The sequence below is a fragment of the Protopterus annectens genome, chromosome 1.part2 (assembly GCF_019279795.1).
Source record: "Protopterus annectens isolate FY-2018-M chromosome 1.part2, PAN1.0, whole genome shotgun sequence".
Classification (NCBI taxonomy): Eukaryota; Metazoa; Chordata; order Ceratodontiformes; family Protopteridae; genus Protopterus; species Protopterus annectens.
The window spans coordinates 821,446,413-821,461,821 of NC_056727.1; the positions used below are offsets into that span (position 1 = coordinate 821,446,413).

General features: G+C 36.3%; 1 protein-coding gene across 1 annotated transcript in view; it reads right to left on the reverse strand.

Annotated features, from left to right (window-relative positions):
• The window catches only part of RYR2 (ryanodine receptor 2), a 6,224,161-nt gene that overhangs the window by 2,026,347 nt on the left and 4,182,405 nt on the right, over nt 1–15,409 (reverse strand). The window contains exons 68-69 of the mRNA XM_044059048.1: nt 6,312–6,632; nt 5,172–5,412 (exon numbers count right to left, since the gene is read on the reverse strand). Coding sequence (XP_043914983.1) covers nt 5,172–5,412; nt 6,312–6,632 — 562 coding nt within the window. The remainder of the gene's footprint in view (nt 1–5,171; nt 5,413–6,311; nt 6,633–15,409) is intronic.

Sequence of the window (15,409 nt, forward strand, 5' to 3'; positions counted from 1 at the left end):
AGGAAGGCCCAGGACAAGAACGAAACTAACCTTTATCAATGGCGTTTTCTTCAGAGCAATCTCCAATACAGATTAATAACAGATTTTCTTTAGCGAACAACAACTTCGATAATCCTTCATGTCTCCTACTAAAACTTGACACTTCAGATTTGAAGTCCAACTCAATATCCTGAAATTTACCTCCCTTGATAGTTAACTGTTCTTATTCTGATAAAGGTGCATCTCTAATTATGCCAGTGGATTAAATCACTGCTCTCCTTGCCTAGCAGGACAAATATGAACCTAAGTAGGTCTTTAAAGCCAGCAGGAAATGGTCCAGTAGCTACATAATACTTGCAGATGAGTGTGCAGGTATCTACTACGTTATCAGTGTTGAAAATGGCTGAAGAGAAAAGAAATAGTGAAATTCTGCATAAGTACTTCAGAGGTATATCATGCAAACCATCCAGATGAGTGGAATGTGTAATCACACCCTCATCGCTACAAAATGAATATATCTCGGTCACTCTCCCTCCCCTCCCCAGCACTGCAGTGTTAATAGTACCATGCTTTAGCTTGGGCATATACCCCCTCTTTCAATCTGTTTATTCCTCCTTTCATAGAAATGTATGCTGTAAAAGGTCATGGGGTGCTGCAGCTTATCCAGGCCATCAATGAGCATAAAATAGAGACAAGTCCTGGATAAGATGGCAAACCATTACCCCATCTGTTGTAGTACTGCAGAGACATCCTCCAACATAAAAATACCATTGTGATGTCTGTGCCTAGTGTAGGTCACTTCCCACTTTCTCCAGGTTATAATATCAATACGCTCACATAAGCAGTGCTCACATCCCCCCAACTGCCTGTATTACAGCACATAAAAGCAGGCCGGATTGATCTGGGCCATAAAAGAGAATAATAATTTCAGCCAGAAATGTTTATTCTGTACTCAGTGCTTCACATTAATAACTACACATTGAGGGGACTCCAAACAAGTATTTTATAAAAGGAGTGTGTGGAAGGGAGAAAGACATATTGTCGCTATAACACCAAATATGTCAGGATGGGAACTATGTGTACTAAACGTCTCCCTGTTCATTTGAAATAGTATTCTTGAATTACAAATTTGAATTACAAATAAAGGTGGCTAACCATCCCTATCAAACAGTGATTCTAATGTTTTACTGCAAAATACTTTGGTGCAAGATAGTCAGTCTCCAAGTTCCTTGCAGTGAGTGACATGCTATTATATACATTACTGCAGTGAATGGCATACACTCTTATGCACACAAATGCAGTGAATGATATATATAATGCGCACTATAATGCACAGTAACGTTTGGATCACAAGCTGAGGTAAATGGCACTTGTTCAAAACTGACCAACTAAAACTGATACTTGTTCAAAACTGAACTAAAGAGAATATCACAAGAAAGAACAATGAATGCCATCTCCTTCTCTGAGTCTAAGGAAACTAGATTTATGTATTTAACATTTGTTTACTGGGAATGTCTGACTTGGAGTGAAGCCAATTTTCAGCAGGGGCCCGGGTAGAAATGCTCCAGATGCATGTTGTTCAACGTGGGAGGAAACCGGAACACCTGGAGGAAACCCACACAACTGCAGGGAGGACATTCAGAGTCTGCACAGAAGGCTTCCTAGCCGAGAATCAAACTGGGGAACCTCTTGCTGTGAGGCAACAATGATGGTAACATCTTCTGCATTCTGAAGACTAATCTTGATCTTGAGAGTATTTGACTGGGGCTGACTCTGTAAATGTATGTACCATACTGTACTGTAACAACCCCACTAAACTGTAATGCATTTATGCCTCTGTGCTGTTTGGCTGCACCATTCTGTCCAGATATGTCTAACTGTCTGTCTGTCTCACTCCATACAGTAATTTGTTCTATGTCTTTTGTTAGATGTGGTATGCATCAAGTAATCCACTGCTGTACAAGTAGGCCCAGTGTTTGTTCATGTAATGACAAGTCACAGCAGCCATATATCATTTCTGGATCACCCAGCTTGACAAATTCCTGTTCTAGAGACCCAGACAAAACATCTGAACAGCAGCTGAAGCCATTCTGAAGTAATGCCAGTAAAGGGATTTTTTGGCATGAATATTTTCTTTGTCACTCTATTTGTAAAGATAATGAAAAATCACATTGAAAGGAATTAGATGTACTGAAACACCATTCCAATCCAAATAAAAATTTCCCAGAATAACATTCTGCTGAATTCTAGACCACTTACAACACTGGATGTTATAAAAAGGAAACACAGGAATGAGTCCACTCTTTCAGAAGTGTATGAAGTGCAAAAAAAGGACAGCTTGAATCTGCTTCTAAAGAACAGCAGTTGTCTCTGGGTCAAGGAATTCTTACCATGACGCAGTGTATACTGTTGGGTATCATAACTGATGGGCTCATCTGAGAGCAATAATCTTGCTCCTTGCCCAAAGTTTGATGAGACAGCCTGCCACCGAGAAAGACAATGAATAATGACCAATTAACCAGAAGCAGCATATTTAGCCTGATACTGGGAGTGCTTTCTGGGCTTTTCTGCTCCTAATACTACTGGATGCACATTCAAAGGGAACACAGGTCATCATAATGGAGTCATGGAGGACTGAGAAAGCACTAGTAGTGACAAGAAGACTGGTTCCAAGGAACAGGTGACACTACTAAAGTATCAGTGGGAAATCTCCACAGCTCGCTACATTTAAGATTTTAAGTAAAATGGTATTACATGACTACAGGTCACTGCCCAGATACATATGAACTTGTATGTGCACAGATCTGAGAAAACTGTTAAAGAGATTAAACTATGTTGTAAGTCCCTGTAACACGAAAAGGACAGTTTTCACTTACCCTAAAAGAATAAAAGCTTCTAAAAGTAATGTACCAGTATGGGATGACAATTGTATGTCTCCCAGGTGTGCAACTGAGTCTAGAAAGTTTAGGATCTTTGCTTGGAAGTGTCTGTGCAGGTATTTGTATACCCCAAGCAGACTTCAAAGAATTTTTCAAGTAGATAGCAAACGTTGGAGGTGTGGTGGACAAGAAAGAGATAACTGGGAACATATGTTTTGGGAGTGCAATGAGTTGGCAACATTTAAAAATTCCCTAAAGAGTACTCTATCAGAAATACTGGGTGAGCAAATAGCTGTAAGTAAGGAAATTATTCTTTTGAGCTGTGATATAGGATCTGAATTATCTAGACATAGTGAGGCCTTATTAAGTTTAATTATGGTGGCTGCCAAAAAACAACTACTAGAAAATGGAAATCAAAGTCTACACCAACTGTATTTGAGGTACTGAATATTAAAAAAGACACAAAAGAACAGGAGGAAGGATCTTTAGAAAAGGAAGGAGCAAATTAGATAGGAGTAAATGGAAAATGTGGGAAAACGATACATGCAGAATAATGTTCAGGAAGAGGAGTGAGGTTTAAGGGAAGTTAAGAATTCAGCAATTGTTTGTAATGTTGGACTGATGATAATAGCAAAGAAAATAAACATAATGTATATTTTATTTAAATGGAAAATGTTAAAATGGTTTCTTCTCTTTCCTTTTAATGTATGTTTATCTGTGTCTTACATGATAGTCTAATAAAGGTGTTTAAAAATAGTAATTTACCAGTGATTTTATTTTTGAAGAGAAAGTTGCATTTCTAATGGGACTTGGAAACAAATGTGTAGAAACTACCTAGCAAAACACAATGCCATATTACTACTTCTACTACTACTACTACTACTAATAATGCAAAATTATGTAATTATTTTAATAGATTTTATTTTATTGTATCAGTTTATCTAATAAGGGCCTGTCTCAGTATGTCTGCATTTAGGTTTATCCTCTCTCCCTCTACAATTCAGCATTTTTGTCAGAAGCTTCTAGGCAAAGAAACAAGACAGTATATGCCAGCACATATGATATCCTGCTTCAGACCAACCAAGAGAATGCACAAATAGTCCCTCTGCCTGCCAGAATATCCCAAACTCCTAAGTAAACACAGTTCCTGCAAATCAAGACAGAAGGCATCTATAATGTTTAAAAAGACAAATTTTACATGCATATATATACCTACCCAAATTCAGAGAGCTCTAACAGCAGTCACTGTACAAAAGGGCTGTCCATGTACAAGGGGATGGTAAGAGGCTGTCTGACACCCATGAAGAACAGTCCCCAGTTGCACAACCACACTGTATAATAACAAGCACATCCATGGTAGGGTATAGGCAATTCTTATTTTACTCACGGTGGGAGGTATAGATGGTCATTTGGGCTGTGCCCTGAAAAGTAAATACCTCCCATTATGAGAAAAATCTGAATCAACAGCACTCTGCCATTTTGTATCATCATAATAAAAGGTATGAATGACCCCTCACTGACTAAATAATATGCAAATATTGCTTAAAGGTAAACATTCCCTTATTTAGTAACTGTCTCCTTGTGTGTGTGGTTTCTATTGCATTGTAAAGGTACCAGAGTGAACTGTCAAATAACATCCAGATCGAGTTACAACTGGATGAACAAAACTAGATGTAATTTCATCAATTCTAAAAAAATGTGCAAGTAGGAAAGCCTTTCTGCAACTTACATATGGGTAGGGAGCTTGCCCCCTCTAAACAACTACTTGTTTATGTAGATTGACTACGATTATAGAACAGCAAAGAAAATTAAAATGTTGAAAAATCGTGAATTACAACCGGCACTACTGTCAAATGTTAAGCTGCAAGTCATCCAGTTGTGTGTAATGAGCTATAACATCATCCACTTCTTACTAAACCAGTAGTAGAACAACTCCTTGTAAGCATATGTTTTTGTTTTATGACAACCAAGTAGACATGGTTGGCATGAATGTTGTTCTTTTCTGACACGTTTCACAAGGTCAGAAGACTTAATCTGGGTAGTTGTTTAAGAATAAAAATAGGGAATGTTTACATAACATTCCCAAAACGTGTCATCTTTACCAACAACACAAGTCAGCAGTGCAGGTCAGGAACCTGTTAACAACAACGGCAGCACTGCAAACAACAGTGCATTTCATTCACAGAGATGACTGGATTTAAATAATAATAGTAATAACACAGGGCTATACAGACTTCACACGGAAGAGTTACAAAGAAATAAAGAAATAAGACATATGTGCTATGAAATGGAGATACCTTCTATGATATTTACCTGTTATAATCCACAAAACGAATCAGTAGTGGATAGAATGCATACAGATCACGAGCAAGGACACTAAATTCATCTAAAATGAGAAGTTCTGCCTCAGACATGTCACCTCTTCCTTCAGCTTTCAAATGTTCCTCATCTGCCACTACCACAGCTGCCTTCTTCTTTAACTTCTCCATTAGTGGAAGAAAATGGCTCTTCAAAAGTTGTGCCTTAGCTTTACTTATAATAGGTTGTGAAAACACTGTAAGAAGAAAAACATCAGTAATGAGAAAGCTGCTAAGGGATATAGCCAGGGGATATAAATACTATAAACAATGGTTCCCAAAAGTATGTTAAAACAGGAAGTCTGGTGACATGGCATAATATCTTTCTCTGCATCTATATGGGAAAATACATGTTTTGGCAGAGAACAGGAGGTCCTTCCAGTGGCATGAGTGTCCATGTTAACAACCAGAGGAGGAGTCAGGAAATAGTACAAACTACCCAGCTGTCTGTGTTAATGAAGGATTGATGCAGACCATCAGATGGTCAAGTGGCTGCAACAGGAACTGAGGCAGGAAGAGGCTCAATCTCCTGTAATTTCCTTGGAGTGTTAGTTCTGATAGTCTGCAAGATCGATTGACTGGATGAAAGCCAATGGACAACAGACAGCTGTGGCACAAATAACCTTCATACCTGCCTAAAAGACAGGTCACTCCAGTCAGCGTTTATCAAAGTTAGTGGCCACATTGCAATTAATAGGATAAGACTTAAAGGGTAGGGGCTAATGGTCAGCATGTGGGGAGGCAAAAAAACACAGAAACACACACACACACACACACACACACACACATATATATATATATATATATATATATATATATATATATATATATATATATAGATAGATAGATATAAAGAACTTGATTTGTACCATATGAAAAAAACACAAAATTAATACTTGTAGGTACACTCAGACATGGCAACAAAAGAGAAAAAAAGAAATGATTTTGTTTAAACAAATTAGCTTATTTCTCAACATTGAAGATCAACCCTGTAAGTAAAGGGTCATAATAGTACTGCCAAAAATTCCTAATTCTCTACAACAAAGAAAATACCACTGAATCAACATTTCAAGTTTTACATTTCTTTCCATATTACCTGCTAACCTCTTCATCCAGGCTCCTTCATCAATGCCTAAGTTGTTATAAATGATCTTCAAAATATTTCCCAGCAACGTGTTCATATGCTCTGATGTAAGGGCAGTGCAGCACATTTCTGCCTTTTCAGGGTTATTCTCTGGTCCATGTTCCCACCAGTGTGACATATAACTGCATAACATTGGCAGTATAACCTCCATAACATGTGGCATCTGAGTGTAGCGAATTCCAGACTCAGCCAAGTCCATGATATCATCCATCAGCTTCTCCAAAGAAGGGATATTTGGGCAAATGTCCTCAACTCTTGCAGGCAATCCAAGAGCTAAAAAGGAAAACAATTTATAAGCATTGTTTAAACTACTCTTAGAATAACATTTGCTTCTACAGAACATGAGTAAAAGTGTCTATTACTACCAGATCACTGGAAACTGAACAATAGGGCATGACATACATCAACTGTTAGTTTGGGACAGGGACATAAAGAAACTAAAATAAAATTATCATTTATCATTCATATGTAACTCATTCTTTTCTTTAAGTTATATTCTCAGTGCATGATGACAAATGCAGGTGTTGCACTGTGTTTTGTTAAAACAGTATGGACCTTCAAACTGATGTCAGGACTTAAGTCAGTACATTTGTCTTTTACTGGTATGAGCTGCAAATGGTATCAGTAATGAATAAGATCTTATAGACACCTAGCAGTAGCTTCAGGTGAGTGGTATGGCATGGAAATCTGATCAAACAGAGGGCACGTTAAGAAAATAAAGTCACCATGCAGTACAGCTCATAAATCTAAATGCTGGAATAAGATTTAAATAGTTATGCTAAGCATGTCCTTGCTACTTAGGGCTTAAAGTTGTTTGATGCATGTAGAGATGTTATTTCATTCAGTGAAGTTTCTTCAGCATGGTTCAAATAAAACAAACTGATGAAATTGGCAGTACAAGGGATTAACAGTATGGTTTCCTTAAAAGATTTTTTTTATTACTTAATGGTTCTGCAATATACCATGAACACTAACTGTCAGGTATTCTGAGACACTTAGTTAATGTTTCCCCTAAACTCAACTCTTCAATCAATAGCTTACAAACAGAACATTAATCAAAGATAATATTATTTATACAGTCTGTTACCTTAACGACACTTATGGAAATGATCAAGGCCATGGGGACTATTACTTATCCCATTTCTTCCCTTTTGACACTTTATAAAACCAACATTAAAAAAATAACAAATAGCTTCACTGTTAAAAATTATAACTCCTTTTTACATTTTTAACAGTGAACCTTAACAAATAAAAGAGTAACTATTTAACTAAATACAAGTTAAATACCAACAATTTAATTTAACTTAACATAACTCCCTTAACTTGACTTAATTCAGTTCCATTCAATTCGGCTGATATCCTAATACTCTAACTTCAGATATTAAATACTTGGTGAATAAGTGAAGGAGGAGTACCTCACAATCTATATCAATGTTGCAATAGTATATTTTCTCTTAAATTCTTCAGCCAATTATCCCATTTTGTTTTATAAACAAGGTGGTCTGTTAAACCTGCTGCAATTGCTTCTTGATTCGCAATATTTTGAATCAAGTATATAAGATCATTTTTTATGAGGGTTCTTCCTTCTTCCACTTCCTAGTGACTATTTTCTTACCTGCAAGTAACACTTTTCTCAGCAAGATGAAATCATTTACAGACCAATGCCCTGCTACAGAGAAACTTATAAAGTAGGTAAAGGGAGTGAGAGATCTCATCCCAAGCCATAGTTGCTCAAATAGGTCTTGGAAAAGCTCATGTAACACATACAGTCTTGAGCAAGTCCAGAGCAAGTCCAGAATATATGCATCCAATCCCCAAACTCTCCTGTGTTTCATCTCCAACAATTATTAGACACTCCTGCATACATTCTGAGCAGCTTCTTGAGGTATAAAAATACTTGTGCAAGCATTTCCAAGCAAACAGCTGGCATTTTCTAACCTTCACTGTTGCTGTTTCCTTGAAACCTTTTTTAAAATCCAGACCACTAAAACATTAAGTAATATGGATTATTACATAAAATGTGTCTGTTATATGTATATTTTATTTCATCTTATGCAGAATATAAGGCAAATTAATGTACTGATGTATACAATTTTAATTAGTCTATGTCATAGTTCTATATGTGTTTTCATTGGTTGAACCATATTTTAAATACCAATGTTTTAACTGTTTTTATGAGTCTGAAGAAGTGATCAACTGACTTAGATCGCTAAAGCGCTTACTCTTGTTTAATAAAGTGGTGTGAAACTGCAAGTGAACCGTTTCCTACCTTGACTACTACATCTCAGTTACAAATTTTGGTTTTATAAAGGGCACTACTGTGAAGCTGCAAGTGATTTATTTCCTGACGTGGATTATTCCATTTTTATCTTCAGCTGTGGTCTAACCATTGGTCTTTTCATTTTTTTCGCTTGAGGTGTATACCAGGCATTTATCCAGCTTTTGTTTTCTTTCACGTATGTTTACTTATCTGTCAAAATCTTACAACACACAGTGGCATTGCTGAGATTCCCATAACGTCTCTATTTATTATGGAGCATATCTCCCTTAGTCTCTTACATTTCATATAATCAGGCCTTGATCCTTGAAACATCTCTAAATATATCCCAATTAATGAAATCCTGGGCCTCTTCTAGGTCTTCCTACCCTTTATCCTTGAAATTCTTCCTCACCCAAGTCCTTAAGTTCTGTCCACCCCATTCTTCTATAACACTAACCATTATTGGGCAGCCCAAGTTTTCATTTCTCTCATTACAACCTATTTGTAACTGTCCTCAAACTCTGTCCAAGTGTTAAACTGTGGGACTCTTGTTTACAACCAAAGATGTGTTTAAGTCCTGTCCTTGTAGTTGTCCAGTGTGCTCTATCCTACTAGATTAAGACCAAAGAGCCAGCTTAGAAAAAGTTTTAACTGGGAAGCATTCCAATAAGCCTTCAAATCTGGGATTTCCACACCCCCCCAAAATATTATGAAAGTGCCAACAGATCCCACACAATTCTAGGCTGAGCTTGCTTGATTCTCTAAATCCATAAAAAATGTTCCCAGGATTTAAAGGGACCACCTAGAAGCAATACAAAGCTATGTGTAAAAAAATTAATAATGCCTCTATCTTTTGGGCTATATCCATTTCAATATATGCCATTTCTTCAGCCATTTTAAGTGCTCACTCTTAAGGTGCGTACAAGTTTCCTTTATATTTTCCCTACTGTTTTGGCTATCTTTACCCCTAAGTATTTCATCATCCCATTCTGCCATATATCTGGATAGGTTCTTCTCTACTCTGGAGTAGGTTGGTAGTTTATTTGCATAGTTTCCATATTTTCCAAACTCGCCTTGTAGTCAAAGAGATCCCCAAAAATGTAAACAGCTGAATCAGCTAGTTATCTGAGTCTGACAAATGCACCAATGAGTCATCAGCATACAGTGGCAGTTCTGCCTCTTCATACCCCACAATAAATCTTTTGATCTGTGAATGCCTAATTTTCAAGGCTAAAGGTTCAAGGTATGAGGTTTGGGGCAGAACTTTGCATTTACTTTCAAACTCGTAAAAGCACCCTTATGTATATTTTCTACCAAACTAATGAAGTTCCTACGAAAGAACATCATATAGAATATTCTGAATAAATATTATCACTTTACTCTGTCAAACTTTTTCAGCATCCAGGGTGCTCACCATAAGGGATTCCTTTCTCCTGTCTTTATTACATTGTTATAGGTTTGTCTCCCCTTAACAAAACCAAACTGGCACTTGTGCACCAGAACTGGGAGTAGCTCAATCAGCCCGGATGGCAAAATTGGCATGAATATCTTGTAGCTTTGACTAAGAACCAATATTGATCTGTAAGACCTTGATGACCCTGATCTTTGTCAAGTTTTAGGATGGCAAAGATCACTGTGCCCTTCCATAAAGGTGGGACAGGTGTGAGATAGCAATACTGTAATTAATACAGACAGCATTTCCTCTTCATGCATTCACACCCTAATCTTTATAACTCTCCCAGTATACCGTTAAGCCCCAGTGATTCTTCCACTTCTAGGTGGGCAAGCTGGGCTTTTAGTTCTTCCAGTGTAATATGTCTCATTAGTTTTTCTACTTATGTAGTTGTAAGCTGTAGAAGTAGTACCTCCTCCAAAAAATTACGCATGGCCAGAGGTTCTTCACAATTTGTCTTGTAACTTTTAAGAAATATCTTCAGCCATACTTCCTCACCAGCCGGCTATGTAACCCTTCAATACCTTGCATAGCTACTACTTCCTTAAGCTGCTCTAAGGACCAATATTGTGTTCTCATCAATGATTACCTACGTATTCTTTCTCTGATGATGTCACCTGTTGATTCATTGTAAACTGCTTTGATTCCTATGACTGTACGTTTTGATGATGCTTTTCCAACTACAGATTACTTTTTCAATTGCTACTTTTAAATGTTATTACTGTTATAATTAAGTGACAGCTACCTTCTGACTGCTGCGTTTAAGTTTTTATTACTGTCTTATTGTTTACTGTATGGAGCTTTTCTCCCTGGGCCTCCGCTGAAAATGGACACCAGCTGTCCAGTCAGACTACCCCGGTAAACAAATCTTAAATAAATAAAATAAATAATAAAATTGTACAAGCACTGGAAAAATATTCCATAAACAATGCTAATATTTGTCTGGGTCCTGTACTTCTATCATTTGCCTTGGTTCCCAAATCATAAAAAAAAAAAAAAAAAATCAAATTTCCAACTTAGCTTGTCTTAGTCTTATTACAAGATGTCTTTGTGCTCCTGGTGAGTGCCCAGAAAATCACTTTTTAATAACAGGTCAGTTTCAAACACCTGCTGCATGTCATGCTCCAAGTCCTTTATCCCTCTTGTCTATCTGTCTTGATGTGCCTTATGCCATATCTGCCATTCATTTAAAGCTAGTTTCTTATATTGACATTTTTTCTTAGCATAATCCTGTAAGATCCATCTCCATTCTTCCTTTTGTTTTTCCCAATCCATTAATGTTTCAGGGCTACAGTATCTACTTCTATCCTTTCTTCCCACCGGGCAATGAAGGGGGGAGAAATACTATAATGCAACGTGAATCTCCAATGTTTTTATAATCTTTCAATGTCTCAGTTCTATTCACAGTACTAGAGTGTCATGTTCTGAAAATACTACTGGCTGTATTTCCCACTGTCATACTAAGTTCTCAAGACATATACATTCTGTCTATGGAATACCTTCCTATCATCTTGGACTAGCAAGTAAATGAGACAACCTCCTTTGCATCATTCACATAAACAGCCTTCATACCTAAGATCCTCATGAAGAAATTCAAGTATTGCCCCATTCTGCTAATCTAAAAATGAGAACCATCTTGTACCTCAAAGTCTGTAACTAAATTAAAGTCCCCCACCAGTAAAAGACACAGTCCTGAAACTCAACAATTCCCTTACAAATTTCCCAAAATTCATTCAGTAAGGATTCCAGTGGTCTATATAGACACACTAAGGTAAACAATTTATTCTCTATCTAAGCATTCAGGACTACATACCTATATTTACTATCTTTTAATATATTCACACTCTTGTTTTATACACTTAATCAGTATAAACGTCTCTCTCTTCTTAGTTTCTTTGTAATCAGCTGCTATGGTTTGATACACAAACTTCAACAACTTAATATGTTCACAATGCGTCAAATGTGCATCCTATTAAAACAGTATTTGGGGAATCATTTTTGTACTATATCTCACTACTTCTTCTCTGTTCACTTTCTTATTTAACCCATTTACATTCCAACAGACAAGTTTTATCATATTTTATATATAAATTAAAAACATTTTATTAATACCACATACATCATTCTCCCAAACACAAACCATCTAGTACTTTGGGAAGAGTTACAGAATTAGCTCCAATATTCATGTCCTCCAGTACAGGTTCTGGTGTTGTCTGCTACCCCACCTACTCTCTCAACTAACTTTTGCTCAGGAACTGCAATTGAATAATCTTTCCTAGTAAATATAATATAAACCTTATAAAGCAACAAATTCTTAACACTATGTATAAAAACATTGCTTTCAATTGCTACTAAAACAAGAAATGCCAGATATTGCACTTCCAAGGTTTGCCAAACCTCGCATGAGGCATGGTTTATGGTGGTCCCATCAACATGGGTAAAACATGCGGAAGGTGTTCTCCCCATTCAGTTTCCTTATTCTCAATCCCCCTCCTCCATGGAGAGCATTACCAACTCCATCTGCAATGTGACATACAACATTTATTGGTAGCTCTTGAAATCCTGACCTTTTATTTAGTGAATAGTGAATATAACAATCACATAGAAACAGTTTGCATCTTCCATATTTACGCAATAAAATGAGTTTCAGCTTGTTAATATCAACAACAATGAAAAAGTATCTTGAATTCCCTTTCCTTGTGCTCAGCATTTTGTCCTTCTGTAGTGGTTTTTGTTTAAATAAAGAAAAATGTTGTGGCTGTCTTCTGATTATTGATCTACCCTCTTTGCAATTACTTACTCTCTTACCTGCTGCTGTAGAGCATGTGAGTCTGTCCAGTCCCTTAAGACACATAAGGGTTTGACCAAGTCTAAAAAAAGTCTTAAATCCAGTTGGAAAAACACCTTAAAATAATAATAAAAATTTAAATCTCAGTTTCCTCATCAACACAATCTTATCAGTGGGACAAAATGCACTAATTTCCTTCTAGCCTCCTCAGTGTAATCCTGTTCCACATGAACTCTCATGTTACCAAAAAAGTAGTTCCTGGCTTCCACAGTAATGCTAATAAAAGCTCTTTTAACTTGTAGGAGCATATATAACAATTAGCTGATGACAGCATTTAACTGCAGTAGTCCATCCAGTGACAAAACGCCTATGTATTCCCTCAGTATGTATTTCAGACTGAGGAATGCCCAACTATGTTTTGGACAAAGGATATTTATTGGTTCACGACCTTCTGATATATCAGAAATGCCAGTCAGGAGCAAATTCTTTCTTTGAGCCTTGTTTTTTAAAGTTGCCACTCTTTGCTCAAACAATTCCACATGAGACATGATATCCATAATAAAAGTCTCCTGTTGCTTAAGATCCCTATGCATCTCTGCCATGGTGTCAAAGTGTAGTGTTAGAGTTTGCTCAATGACAGTGAACTTCTGCTCCAGTCTAGCTATTTATTTGTTCAGCTTACCATCAACTTCCTGAAGTTTATTCATTGTTTACATTAGAGGGGATGCTCTAAGTACTTCAGTACATATTGGGGCAGTCTGATCTACTGTTCTTTCTGACACCATCAATATTTCTTGTCCACTAAAGTCCAATTAACAGAACATTTATTTTGTTTTCTTTTAGTAGCACTCCTGCCCAGAGATATTCGTACTTCATGTGAAGAAGAAATCCTCAATGACCCTATTTAAGAACAACCTTGACAACTGGATAGGAAACCACAAATTTACCCTGGGACGGCGCATATGGCCCTCATGGACAGGGGCACTCAGTGCTGATCATACTATAGCACTGCCAACAATGACTATCTAACTATGGTCAACTAGGGTACGAGGGATTTTTTACATGGCTAGGCTTGTAAAGGCCCTATGGCCATTAGCCTAGTAACCTCCAATGAGCCTAGTCCTCCATGTATACTCTGTAGCAAAATCTCATCTAGATCACATCCACATCTACCAATGAAAGTGATATGCACATTTAAAATGTCTCACATGAGTGCAACACCACAACTTTTCATCTATCCAGCATAACTTGAAGCGAAGCACTTAGTCATTTTACCCCTCCCCCCACAGAACTTCTCTGTAATACCTATTATAGTTGTTGGAAATGTATTCAGTCATAAAAAAACAGAATAACCACATAATGTAGCATAGGTAAATAAATAAAAAAACAGAATTGGTGTCAAGTTATTTATTCACCACTTTCATCCTCAACAGACTTTTTCAGAAAATAACAAACCAACGTATTCATGCACTTTATATATATACATATATTTATATATATATATATATATATATATATATATATATATATATATATATATATATATATATATATATACACACATATATATATATATATATATATATATATGTGTGTGTGTGTGTGTGTGTGGTCATCCAATAAAAACACTAAATTTATCAATTAAAAAATTCAAAATATTTCAACAGCAATACATAAATGTAAAAAAAAATACAAATGTTAAATACATCCCCATTGAGTCAAGCCCCTATTCTTAATAAAAGCATCACTTACGTACCTTTAAGTTTTTATCTTTTAAAAACATGTTATATTAATAGAGTTATTTAACCCTGGATATCTGTCTGTCCTTAGCTTAATTTGCCATTCCACTTCTCTAACTTCAACTCTGTTTCACAAGTTACCTTCCCTTAAATTTGGCAAAAGTATTTCAAGTACTGAAAATAAAACCTTTTTACATTTTTTACATGTTACAGGATGCTTATATAGAGCATTCTTTTCATCTTTACTTTTAACAGAATTCTGATGTTCCTCTATTCTGTTTTCTAAGCTTCCTGTGGTGATGACCACATAGAAAGTGTTACAACCTGAACATAAACTTATATATACCAGCCTTTTTGTTTTACAACTAAATCTTCCTGGGACTATTATAGTTTCATTAATATGTTCTAAAAAGTATGTATGGTCCTTCAGCTATGAACCTGCATGAAGAACATAACCCACATTTCTAGGTACCTTATTCTTTAACTGCCTTAGATGGAAAAAGTTTTGTACTATCTGTAATAGAACTTAAGACTATTTATTCTCTTGTATACAAACTTAGGGGTGGTGCCTATAACTTTAGCTAGATCAAAATTACCCTAAACTATTTTCCAACTGGTGCTGATTACATCCCGAATGTCAAAACTGCCAACTGACATTTCTAAGAAGTACCATTTGTCTCATGTATACTCCCATCTTCCTCTTCACAAATATTATTTTGTTTAACCTTGGAGAATGGTTTAAGTAAGAAAGGTTCAAACCACACTTTTCTTTTTGCTATAATTTCATTAGCTGTTTCTAGTAAGGTCTCT